Source organism: Crotalus tigris, unplaced genomic scaffold (genome assembly GCF_016545835.1).
Source record: "Crotalus tigris isolate CLP2741 ecotype Arizona unplaced genomic scaffold, ASM1654583v1 scf7180000017771.5222438, whole genome shotgun sequence".
In the NCBI taxonomy this organism is placed as follows: domain Eukaryota; kingdom Metazoa; phylum Chordata; class Lepidosauria; order Squamata; family Viperidae; genus Crotalus; species Crotalus tigris.
The window spans coordinates 4,291,926-4,304,628 of record NW_024096622.1 but is presented as its reverse complement, the minus strand read 5'-3'; the positions used below and the strand labels follow the sequence as shown (position 1 = coordinate 4,304,628).

The 12,703-nt window shown below is 36.9% G+C and overlaps 1 protein-coding gene across 4 annotated transcripts in view; it reads right to left on the bottom strand.

The window, feature by feature from the left end:
• Positions 1–5,715: 5,715 nt before the first annotated feature.
• The window catches only part of STUM (stum, mechanosensory transduction mediator homolog), a 38,189-nt gene continuing 31,201 nt past the window's right edge, over positions 5,716–12,703 (bottom strand). The window contains exons 3-5 of one of the 4 annotated variants that reach the window (XM_039341729.1): positions 10,283–10,291; positions 8,985–9,036; positions 5,716–8,607 (exon numbers count right to left, since the gene is read on the bottom strand). In XM_039341729.1, the coding sequence (XP_039197663.1) occupies positions 8,592–8,607; positions 8,985–9,036; positions 10,283–10,291 (77 nt within the window). In that variant the 3' untranslated portion in view covers positions 5,716–8,591. Of the gene's footprint in view, positions 8,615–8,984; positions 9,037–10,282; positions 10,292–12,703 lie in introns of all 4 variants that reach the window. The other 3 variants (XM_039341732.1, XM_039341730.1, XM_039341731.1) reach the window with 3 other exon arrangements.

Here is a 12,703-nt window from a genome sequence, read left to right as displayed (position 1 = left end):
CAATGACTTCAGCAGGAAGGATCTGTAAACAGGAGCTAAGAAAAAGGTCCGACTGACATTCTGGGGAGCCATTGCCAATCAGTGAGGACAGTACAGAGCTACATGGATATCAGCTTTTCATGGCTGGCAAGGTCAAGAAATAAAAGCAGCTTGGATTTCAGGAGAGCTCCTTGTTATAAAATAAAATCTTGAAACCCTGTCGGTTTCTCTCTACCACATTTTATTTCAAAACCATGCTGGGTGTCAACGCTGCTAATACTGAATATTCTTGCTTTGACAAAATATGCAGAACTGTCTGGTACTTTTAGAGTTAATTCAGATGAGAAAGAGAGAGGAGAGAAAAGCCCGTGGAAGGGAACGGAAGTGAATCTTTGCCCTCCAGGTTAATTGGAAGATGTGAATCATGACCCCAAAATAGGGGAGGGGAAATGCCTGGAATGTTATATGCAAAGGAAGGGAAATTCAGATCTTGGCATTCTCCATGCCGTGCTGACACTCTTTTTACACTAATAAAGGCTTCTTAGGTTAAACCATGCCTGGAAGTTCTTTGAAGTGTTTCATTAGTCAGACTCATGACACTGGAGCTATTTTAAGATTCTTATGCTTTCCATTTCCCCAGGACTGAATAATCTTTTCTCAACTTTTAGTGGTTCATTGCTCTGTTCCTCCTTTCCAAGACTTTATCTACATTCTTTTACAATAGACATATCAACTGGGATCTCATTGCTTGTGGCAACTAGGAATGAGAAGGAAAAAAATGGCAGCAATCATGCTCATTCTAAAGTTGACAGCTTGTTTGCATTGCTTGTTCTGCCATGGTTCTTGAATAAGTTACATTTGCCTGACCACATGCAATCTGTTAAGATGCAACCCTGGTTCTGAACCTGAATAGCTGGGTTCCAATACTATGCTACTAAGCCAGAGCTGAACAAACCATATTATTTATTTTATTTTATTTTTATTTATTAAAATTTATATTATGTCTTGGATTAGTCAATAAAACCATGAGACGCCTGGTATGAGACTTTGTTATGTTGCTGTTAGGCTAGACAGGCCAGTGGTCTAAACAAAGTACTTTAGAATTGATCAAAGCAGACTATGAAAGTTTCTGCTTAGTTGAAATCTATTGATGGAATTCATATCCCATTTCACTAATTCTTTATGCTGGCTAGTATAGACAGGCTTTTGACTTTAAGAACTAGAAAAGATTTTGTTATTAAAACACATACTGAGTTATTCAGGGAAGAGAGGCTGAAATTATTAGATTCTCAGATTTTATTATTTTAGATATCTGTGTCTGAGTAGCATTCAAGATGAAGCAGCAATGGTATTTATTACAGTTAACACCTAATGACACTTAATAAATCATGTCTATGGGACATAGAAGAACAGACACTTGAGTCTCTTCAATTGTTCAGCTGGCCTACTTTTAGAAAATCTCATCAGATTTTTGTGCTTTCAACTTCCAAACAATCCATCACAGTTAATCCATTTCTATCCTTAACTAAATGTTGTCATGTACGTATTCACAAATTGACATTGAGCAAGAAACATTAAAACAAAATTAGAATATTCAAGATTATATGGGGTTATTGTTACGGTTTTAAATGTGAGAACTTAAAGGAAACTCTAATTCTATATTCTATATCTTGGGTGATATTTAAATAGCTAAGTTAACAACATGGAAGATTAAACCACTATTAATTAAAATTGACTGGACACTCAAATTCAGTTTGACAGGTATTTTTCTTCAAGAAGTAAGCATACAATTAGTTCATAGATTCTTGTTTCATTTGCACTTCAGATAAGCAATTGAAACACTGAATTTACACAATTGTGGGTTTTTTAAAAAAAGAACCAAAGCAATAAAATAACCTTTACATACCAATTATATATCCTCAAGCCAGCTCACATTACATATGAAGTGATCTTTGACAACATCATTAAAACAATGAAAGCAGTTAACAGGCTCAAGCATAAATAGAAGTAGGCTCACAATACACAGGCAACCCTTAGGAGTTCAAGATTTCCATAGCAACTGTTTCCTGATTCAGTATGCTTGCTGGAACATACAAAATCATGATAAAAAAGCACCCAGAAAAGCCATGAACAAGCAGGCAGATCAAGTACTTACACCTTCCTGGGACATTCGGAAAGTAACTCTCTCTTCATGTTACACAGTCAAAAAATATAGGGATTCTCTAGCTGAGCGTTACTCAATCTCAACCTTGGCAATTTTAAGATGTGTGGACTTCAGTTCTTAGGATTCTCCAACCAGCATGAATTGAAGTCCATGCATCTTAAAATTGCCAAGGTTGAGAAACATTGCTATAGTCTAAATGGATCTAATGCCCCTCCTTAGCATACATGTATTACTCTGATTTTTACTTTTTTAAAAGGAAGAGGTAGGGGTTAGTATTTTACTGTTTAAATAACAAAAGTAAATATGTGCAAATTAATGACATGATTCACTACGGGGAAATGAACTCAAAAACTTAAAGGATCTGTCACAAGGAAAAAGAGGTCAGTCTATACTCCAATCTATTCCGAAGGCAGGACAAGAAGCAATGGATGGAAACTAATCAAGGAGAGAGTCAACCTAGAACTATGGAGAAATTTCCTGACAGTTAAAACAATTAATTAGTGGAATGAGTTGTATCCAGAAGCTGTGGGTGCTCCAACACTGGAGATTTTTAAGAGCAAATTAGACAACCATTTATCTGAAATGGTATAGGGCTTCCTGCTTGAGCAGAAGATTGGACTAGAAGACTTTCAAAGTCCCCTCCAACTCTGTTATTCTGTTATTCAATAGAATGATAGGAGTTAAAAGAATTTTTAGTCCAGTAATGGAAAATTTGCAAGGTTCCAGACACTGTCTGATTCACCATACATCAGCTCAAGTCAATATAGCCAGTGGAAAGAATAAAGGAAGTTGTGGTCCAACTTCAGAGACCTACTGATTTTTCAACCTAGCTCAAGTCATTATAGGAAGGATACATTATTCAGTACTTAAAGGATTGATGGCATCTCTCCTGTCCTGATCTGTGGAATCCTCCCTCAGACATATTGAGTTAGATTTCTGCCACTGCAAAGTTTATCTAACAGTTAAAAATCTCTCTAATTTGTTCACCAAAACCTTCTCTGTAATGCAATTGTTCATTGTGTTGCCTTGTGAAAAGGGCATCTCTTGTATAAACTGCTATGATGGATAAAGCCTCTATAAAAATCATCTGTACACGGAAGGAGACACTGTCCTTCTTGCTCAACCAGAGGTGTTGGATTGACTTAGATCCCTCCTTGATTCTGGAGTGACTTTTCTGTTGAAGCTTCTATGCCTATGCCAGCTAGATTAGAAATCATTTAGAAAATAGGAGGAATAAATATTAACTGAGAGGAGTGTCTATATGTATGTGTGTGTGTGTGTGTACATGTGTGTATGTGTATTCCCCATTTTTACTTCCTAGATTTTGTCATCATTTATACATGTCTCCCTTTTTTGTGTCAAATCAAATCTATTGTTAGCTTATTAAAACCATGGAAAATGACAAGTCATTATTGTTCAGAATGTATGTATTATTTTGAACTTAATCAAAGGTTGTTTTATCTTTACATAGAACAAACCACATAGAGTATGATTTATTCTTTCATATGGGACATTATATATTAAAACAAAAAACAAAAAAGCTATATAATAGTGAGCTATTGAGTTTTACAAGATAGGAACTGGATACCAGCCCATAACATCAGTGGGGATTCTCAAATCAAATATGCCATGGGGGAACAAAAATTATTTCTCTAACCATTATAAACAAGCTGACTTATATTTTATAAAGCTTTATGTTTAATCCCAAAGGAGAACATTATTTGCCATATTGCCTTTCCAAACTATGAACCACTACACGTGCTAGAAAACTAAGTATTTAATAAACACCTTAGAAAAAATTTTTTTCATAGGATATACATTCTTTCAGAATAAATCAGTTCACAGTTTTCAATTGAGACGTGAATGACTGAGTTCAAATTATATTCTGGGTACATTATGCAAGATGTTGGGAGAGATGGAAGGAAAGAGAAGAAGGCAATAAGCTGCAAGATGGAGCGACACAATTATTATAGCTGCAATGGGTGCACTGTTGGAAGACTTGAAGGTCCAGGTCATGTCCTGTTTCTGTCCGAGGCACCGTTTAAGTTGCTTCTGGTTTGAAAGGATTAGATGACATGACTATTGCCCTGGGGATGCATGTGGGGGCTCCTTTCATGTCCCGACAAGGAGCTGGAGCAAATGCACTACACAATAGCACTCAGATCTCCTATGTGGGGCTGCTAACCTCCAATCTAGTGTCCTAACCACGCGAGCCATGCACTCCAAAGATTCAGATTGGTGATGAACATCTTGGTAAAAGTATATCTTTCTGGTTGGTAAGAATTGATACCAATTGATACCAACTTGATGGCACATAATTAGTCAACAGGATATCATCCTATTTTAACAGTATGAACGGGTGCAGAAATATTGTCTTTGATAATATGACTACTTCTATTTTAATATTCTCAAGAAGAGAGAATATTTCTGAACTTTTAGTGAATTTTTTTTGTTAAACTCTGAAGAAAGAGCGCTCATCTGCTAGCTGGTCTGGTTGGGGAGTTTAGTTCATCAACAACTGAAGGTCATAGGTTGCCCGTATATTTTTTTAAACAGAGATATCAATATCTATCAAATAATTCTACAGCTCAGATAAACTTTGTTTTTAAAAGTGAGCTTCCTCTCAAAAATAGACAAATCTATTCAACATGATACAAATACAGAAAAAGTGAATAAGCATATCCTCAACTAGATGGCAGCATCTACCTGACCTTGTCTTATATTAAAAACTAAACAGGGTTGGATTATCTGAGAATTTGAGATTACCAGGAAAAACTAGGATTGTCAGCTGGGTAGGAAAGGTGAGAAACATCCTGGCAGAATTTAATGGGGAAACTATCTCTGTACTGTTGCCAAGGGAACTAAATGTATGTCTTCATATAGTCACCAGGAGTTGAGTTCTCCTTGAAGGAAATTTTACTTTAAAATAAGCATATAATTATGGTAGTGGCTTGCTTTTAAATTAGCATATTAGCCAAACAAAAGTCAGATTGGTTAAAAGTTTTAAAGCTTCATTAATCCCAATAGGAGGTAAAATGTAAGGCAGGAAAGATCTAAATTTTGGCAGTAAAGTATTGATCTTAAGAGCCATTTTGTTCCCCATAGGTTCTTTACTAATCAGCTTCATGGATAGTGTACTGCTTTTCTGCAATGCTATTTCATAGGGATGCCTCATTGAAGCCCCACCACGATACAGTCCCAACTACTAGAATTATAATAAAATAAAAGCAGCACGAAGAGTAATGAATGTATAATACATGAGGAATAAAACAGAACAGAACAGAACAGAATAACTGAGTTGGAAGGGATCTCCTAGTCCAGTCCCCTGCTCAAGCAGGAAATTCTATACCATTTCAGATAAGTGGCTGTCCAATCTCTTCTTAAAAACCTCTACAACTTCTGAAGGCAAGCCATTCCACTGATTATCTGTTCTGTCAGGAAATTTCTCCTTATTTCTAGGTTGGATCTCTCCTTGATTAGCTTCCATCCATTGCTTCTTATTTTGCTTTCAGGTACTTTGGAGAATAGGTTGACCCTTTCTTCGTGACACTCCTTAGATATTGGAAGATTGCTATAATGTCACCCTTAGTGCTTCTTATCATTGGACTAGACCACGGGGATCAAACTCGCCACGTCACGTGATGTGTTGTGACATATCGCGGCTCTTTTTGCATTGCCAGCAATAGGGTGGGCGAGGCTTTGGTATGATGAAACCAGCCTGCGGTCCAGCAGTTGACACCCCTAGACTAAACATACACAATTCCTGCAACAGTTCTTCATATGATTTAGCCTTCAGTCCCCTAATCAGCTTTGTTGCTCTTGTTTGTACTCTTTCCAGAGTTTCAACATCTTTTTTACATTGTGGCTACCAAAACTGCTTCCAACTGGCAATATTCCAAGTGTGGTCCTACCAAGTCATTATAAAACAGTACTTACACTTCATGTGAACTTGATTCTATCCCTCTGTTAATGCAGCCTAGAACTATGTTGGGTTTTTTTGGAAGCTGCAGAACACTGCTGGCTCATATTTAAGTAGCTATCCAACAGAACTCTCATAATTACTGCTGTTGAGCCAAATACTACCTATTCTATACCTGTTTTTTCTTGATTAAGTACGACACCTTACTTTTCTCAGCATTGAATTTCATTTTGTTTGATAGGGCCTAGTTTTCAGGTGTGTTGAGATCCTACTGGATCTTTAGCCTATCTTTTGGAGTGTTGACTATTCCTGCCAGCTTGGGGTTGTCTGCAAATTTGATGAGTTCCTCTTTTATCCCCTTATCTAAATTGTTTATAAAGATGTTGAAGAGTACTGGACTCAAGAAAGAACCTTGAGGTAATGAGGTACTTCACTGCATACTTCCCTTCATGTAGATGCAGTTCCATTAAGGACTAGAAATTGAGGCTGGTTGGTCAATCCATCTGTGGCAATGCTGTGATACTTGAGGGCGTTAAACAATTTTCCTTTGCTTTACTGCAAGAGATTAATTAGGATTCTCTGTTTATAAGCAAAAAGATAAAGAAAAAGGGATATTTGTGATTATTCCTTATGAAGTAGATTTGGGTTCATGTCCAGTGACTTCACTGGGTGAAAGAAAAGAGGCTGAGCTCAATAAAAGAGATGGCTATTTTATTTACAAGGAAGATTTAACTTGTTCTTGTTATGTGGCAAAGTTCACTTTCAAAGGCTAGGCAGAACCATAACCTCCAAAGTATCTTTTTTCTTGTCACAGGCATGGAGATTGCACAGCTTTTCAGGGCTGAGTTTTATTAGAGTTTTCACAAACCTGGTGTAAGGTGGGCTGCAGTATCAGAATTGGTCCTACAGTGTTTTAAGTATAAAATTACAGATTTCTGGATTTTTAATTTAATTCTCTGCATATGCTAGCTCTCTTATTTATGACACGATACTTCCATTATGCCTTTTAATTAACTCAAGGTTGGGTAGCAAACCAATAACCAATAATACATTTAAAACGAAAGGCAATGAATATTTTGAGTACAACAGCAGTAATTCAAATCTGACACTAAAAAAACCCATGATTATCTGTAGAAGAATAAAATAGTTGTTGCTAACTGGTTCATGTATGAGCAAAAAAAAAAGTTTAGCAGAACTGAGAGAACTTTCAAGCCTCCTTTATGGTAGCTGATTTCCAGTTCCTGAAAATGTTTTTCTGAACAGAAAAGAGCATCGTGTTTCACTCACAATATTATATGTTTATTTTACCATTCAGGCAACATAAATGATTTTCACACACATACACCTATTTTGACTTCAAAACAAACTAATGACATTATGGCTGAAAAAACAAGTGAACCGAGGTCATCATGGGTGAACAAGGACTGGAATTTGTCTATTAAACTCTTCTCATCATGATTGATAAAAACACCAATAGTCATAACCAATTAAGTTCTTATGAGGTCTTGGAATGTATAAGTAACAACACAATGGAATTCTGCTCAACAAATTCCACAACAGGGTTTTGCTTCTGTTAACTTCAATAAATTGTCAGCCTTATTTTTGTATGTATCTTAAAAGTATTAATTTGTTTTACCTGTAATTAACCCAATGGGCACACGTACCAGGAAAGAGATAGCACACCTTTACTGCAGCTCAGCTACAAATACTATCCATCATTTATATGCACATTCCCAATATACAGTTAACATTTACTGGCACAGTTTTCTTTGAGGGAGCAGATAAGGGTACTTCTTTCTTCTTTAATTTTCCATAGTATATAATAAAAAGTGTCTCCATATAATAATCTCTTAAAACCCAGTCCCCACATTTTAAAATAAAACATCTGTAAAAGTTATGGTGGATAATAAAATTTAGCAACAGCCAAATTCTTGCTTCTTGTTAGACAAAGATTTCACAGCTTCTTTCCAACATTCAGTAGGTAAAAGGTGGCAAAATGCATGAACAGGTAAGCTATAGTGACAGGATTTACGAAAGCAGTAAGCAGAATCTTAAATTGGTTGCAGAAAACAGTTATTAAACAAGCACCCAAAAAAAATCCACAAGTACATACACAAGCAGGTAAGTCACAACTTGAACTTTCCTGCACCAAAGGAATGCCTTTGGGGAGTGGGAATCTCCCTTCAAATGTTTGCTTTGATATATTGCACATTATCTACCAATATTTCCTCTGCTTCTTGATATTTACATCAGGACATTTCCTCAAGGAGTCGCAAAGGAAGTGAAATATTTCCCATGTAGTTCATCCATAAGATGGAAAAAAAATGCAACTTCTTCAGTGATGTTTGCTCAAATGTTATCTTCCTCCTCAGCCGTATCCCTACCTAATCAGTGGCTTTCTCTCACTTTTGGAACGGCTTGCCTGTCATCCTGTCATGTTGACTGTGCCAGTTCAAAAATCCACATGTCGGAGTCTCCATAAGCAGCATTAGCTGTCCAAGTGATCAGTGAAGGTCACTCTCTGCTGATCTACACCTCCGCTCTGCTGGATACTCAACCACACACACACAAAAGAAAGAAAGAAGATGGAAAGGATGTTATTGTTGGGTTCCATTGGAATCCAACAGTATCTTAGGTTCTTGTGGAAAAGAAAGGTTAAACACTGTTTTAACAATAAAATAAATCTTAATCTTTTGGATTACTGCTCAGAGCTAATGAGAAGGAGGAGGAGAATATTCTTCTGTGATTGAGCTTAGGAGTGTAGAATATTAGCAACCAAAGTCAGTCTCTGGGGAATCCTATCATTAATTTTATTTTATTGAAAATTATTTATTTAGACCTTAGATGTGCAAAGTATAAATACAAACATAAAGACAATATTTGATTAAAAACAAGCAAGGGGGGAGGTAGATAGTAAACTACCTGAATAGAAGATAAGGATTTCCAGCAACTTTAGACATAGTCATTGCCTTTCCTGGGCCAAGTGAAAGAAATAAGTAAAGAATTATGTACAAGGTTTCCTTGATTTTATTCAGGATACATATCTGAGTTTTCAGAGAATTTTAATTGTTAAGGGCACTCAAAAAGTACCCCTGCTCTGCATCCATGGCATAATATATTAAATTAAATACGAATGTTTCCATTCGTATTCTAAAGGTGCTTCCATATGCTGCTCTCTACATCTTGGTACATAACTAGGAGTCTAGAAATAGCTGAGAGTCAGAAGTTGCAAGCATTATTTCTCCAAAATCAAAGTTTCTTACATGTAAATGAGGTTTCAAACATGCATGATTAAACTTAAGCACAGCTTAAGGATATTTTTTTCTGTGATACAAGAAATATCATGTAAATAACAGCTGACATATATTTTGCATTCTAGTCTGCATGCTGAGAAATCAGGACAGAAGTTCAGAGGGACACTGTGTTTGTGCTTGGCACGTATTCTTCCCTTCAGAATTGCCCTCAATTGTTACTCACCTCAAGTAAATACATTTTAATAGGACTTTTTTTTGTCATTGGTTTTGTTTGTGCCTGCAAACCAAATGTGGGAAAATTACAGAAAAAAGGACTCCAGTTTAATTTACAAGTAATGCCACTATAATAATATATATATCAGATATAGCAGGATCCCAGAATATATCTATTCTTATGTGGAATTGGATTGGAAAGCAAATTAACATTAAGTTTGGGTGGGGAGGAGGAATGGGCATATTTGAATGCAACATTTGGTATACAAGAAATAACTCCTCACACAGATATTTTATGAAATGGTTGCCCACCTAATTTTTCTGCAGATTCTTTTTCTGAGTATGCTCCTAACCCTTGCAGTGCAATTATTATTTTTCAAAAGCTTAATCAGTTTGTTTTAAGCTTCATAACGTGAAGAAGCAAAATTAGTTCAGAGATTCCGAAACTGAAACATGTGGATCATGAAATTGTTCTCAGTGATCTCAGGCCAAACTCTTAAAGATGGGGTTCATGTGCATTATGGTAAGCTTTGCTTTATCATGATTTGTTGAATAAATCACACTACTTTGGCTTTACACAAAGTTATAAGTGATGATTTAGTAATATTGGTGGCTTAGTTCACAATATCCTAAGCCCCACACAAACCAACTGCACTGTGGTTAAAATCAATAGAAGAATGCAGGCTTAATTTAGCGTTTAAAACGATCTTTAAATTGATTAAATTGTGAGGAAAAATATCAGAAAAAACATACCTTGTGAAACTTGGTTGATCATTCAGAAGGAGTGAAAGAACCATAAAAGAGAAAAACAAAGCAATAATTATAAGGAATTATTCAAAAAAAGCAAATAGAAAAGCGTAAGTATGGCAATTAGCTACCCTGTTTATTAAAGAATAGCATTTTAGAACTGAAGCTTTTTTTCTTTTGCAAATCCCTAACTAATAAGAATTTAAATTTGCTTCTAGAAAATGAAGCATTTATTAAGAAGCTACACATTTATAAACTTGAATATGTATTAAGGGAATCTGAGAAGGAAAATAACCCTGGGTTTGTAGGGATCAGATGAATTAAAATCTTGACTCAACACAAAAGCGAAAATGATAATATCATGAATAAAACTGTCAACATCACAATGTCATAAATTAATACAATATGACCATACTTGGTACACTAAGTACAATTTTAAGTGCTATCTTTCCAAAAAATATTATTAAGGTATTAAAATGGCAGTCCAAATGAGGAATTAATGGATTAAATGTACTACCAAAAGGTATTATTTTAGCTAGCATAGAGGAGAATGGAGAAAATGATAGAGTGACAAAACATCATGTATAGTATAGAGGGGAAATAAATTCTCCTATATATATAAGGAGTTAGCATTAAACTAGTGGAGAGCGATTAAAGTTGTATTTTTTCACATAGAGTAGTTAAAACTATCAGAATCACATGATGACTGCCCCCAACTAAGATAATTATAAAAGGGCAACTTCTCAGGATATTAATAAAATGTGTCCAGGATCAGAGGAAGTTGTCATTAGTGGGAATTAATGACAAGAACTCTTCTCAGTTGAAATTCAGGCTTTATATACACCTGAGATGGCACCAATCATACATGTGGACCACTTCTGGCAATAGCAGGATATAGGAGGTGTAATTCTGCTTGCCCTCTTTGCCCCCTCAACAACCCATGATACTATTGGTTATGGTATTCTTCCGGACTGGGTCTGAGAGTTGGGAATGGAAGGGACTGTGCTACAGGTAGTCCTCAAGTTACAACAGCAATTGGAATTGGGACTGCCATTGTTAAGTGATACAGTTGTAAAGTGCAACAACATGTGATCAGATCACTTATCAACACCAATCCCAACAGTCCCAGGTGTCATCATAACCCCAGTACTGTGGAAATCATTAAATGAAAACAAGGGAGTTCCAGGCAGGAGCACAGGAGGGAATGCTGGTGAGAGGGTGCTATACAGGGGGCAGGTGCCACAGGCAAACACTATGTAATGTGGGCAGGATGGCAGGGCTGCAGGAGGGCTGGCAGAGGCCTCAGATGGGTTACCAGAGGTTGCAGGAAATGATATGGTATGTGGGAATGGTCTTGGGAGGCAAGGCAAAGAAATACAATGCAAGGAATGGTCAGATAAGAAAGAGCATAGGCTGCAGTTGTATAGCAGGTGAAGCAAAAGGATCAGAAGGGATCCTTTCCAAGTTCTTGGGCTGTAAAAATAAAATTGTACTTTCAGACTTTCAAGATTCTATTGCTACACCTTCATAATAACATAGAATTAGTTTATTTGGTCATGTTTCCTTTCTAGTCTACTTGGTAAGGCTGAAAGGTGGGTTCTGGAGAACACAGTGAGTTAGTAAGAAATGCAGGTAGATGCCAGGGAATGTAGGCAAGCCAGCAAAGGTCTCCAATGGGTGATGGGGAACAAGGGCAGGCTGGCAGAAGGTGTGAGCAGGGTGCTGTGAGCAAGTGTGCACTATGGAGTGCAGGCAGGAAGGGGTGCTAAGGAGTATGAGATCTCTGTAATGGGCTCCCTGGACAAAAAGAGGTGGGAGCAACTTACTGGACTCTGCTTGTGGGAAGCTAACAGAAAAGATTACAAATGCTGATCACATGACACAGCTCACTGCAACAGGGTAATCATGACTCAGGCTCCCAAGTGCCTGGATTGCAATCATGTGACCGAGGGGTTGGCTGGATTTTTAAGGACCAGTTTAAGTCCATATTTCAGTGCCAACATAACCTCGAACAGTTGCTGAACGAATGGCTGACTGTCATACTGTATTTTTCCATGTTTCTCTGGGATTGGTTCCAGTTGTGTTGGGAGGGAAAGCACCCTGACACCTGAAACCCGCATTTTTTGGAACCCTTAGGACTCAATGCATTCCCCATTCATATTTAACATCTACATGAGGGTATTATGTGGGGTAACCTGGAAACATTGGATTAGGGAGTGTCAATATGTGGATGACATACTGTTGTCTATTTCAATCCCAAGCTCAATGGACCACATTGCCAATGTTTTGTTCTAGTGCCTCAAGGATATTGGATCTGGATACAGAGGAACAGGATTGGGGTCAACCTGTCCGGCCCTTAGCAGAAGGGGAAACAAGAGTCACATGGAACATCTTTAATTAGGCTTATTGTTGGGAAATAAGAGGCTA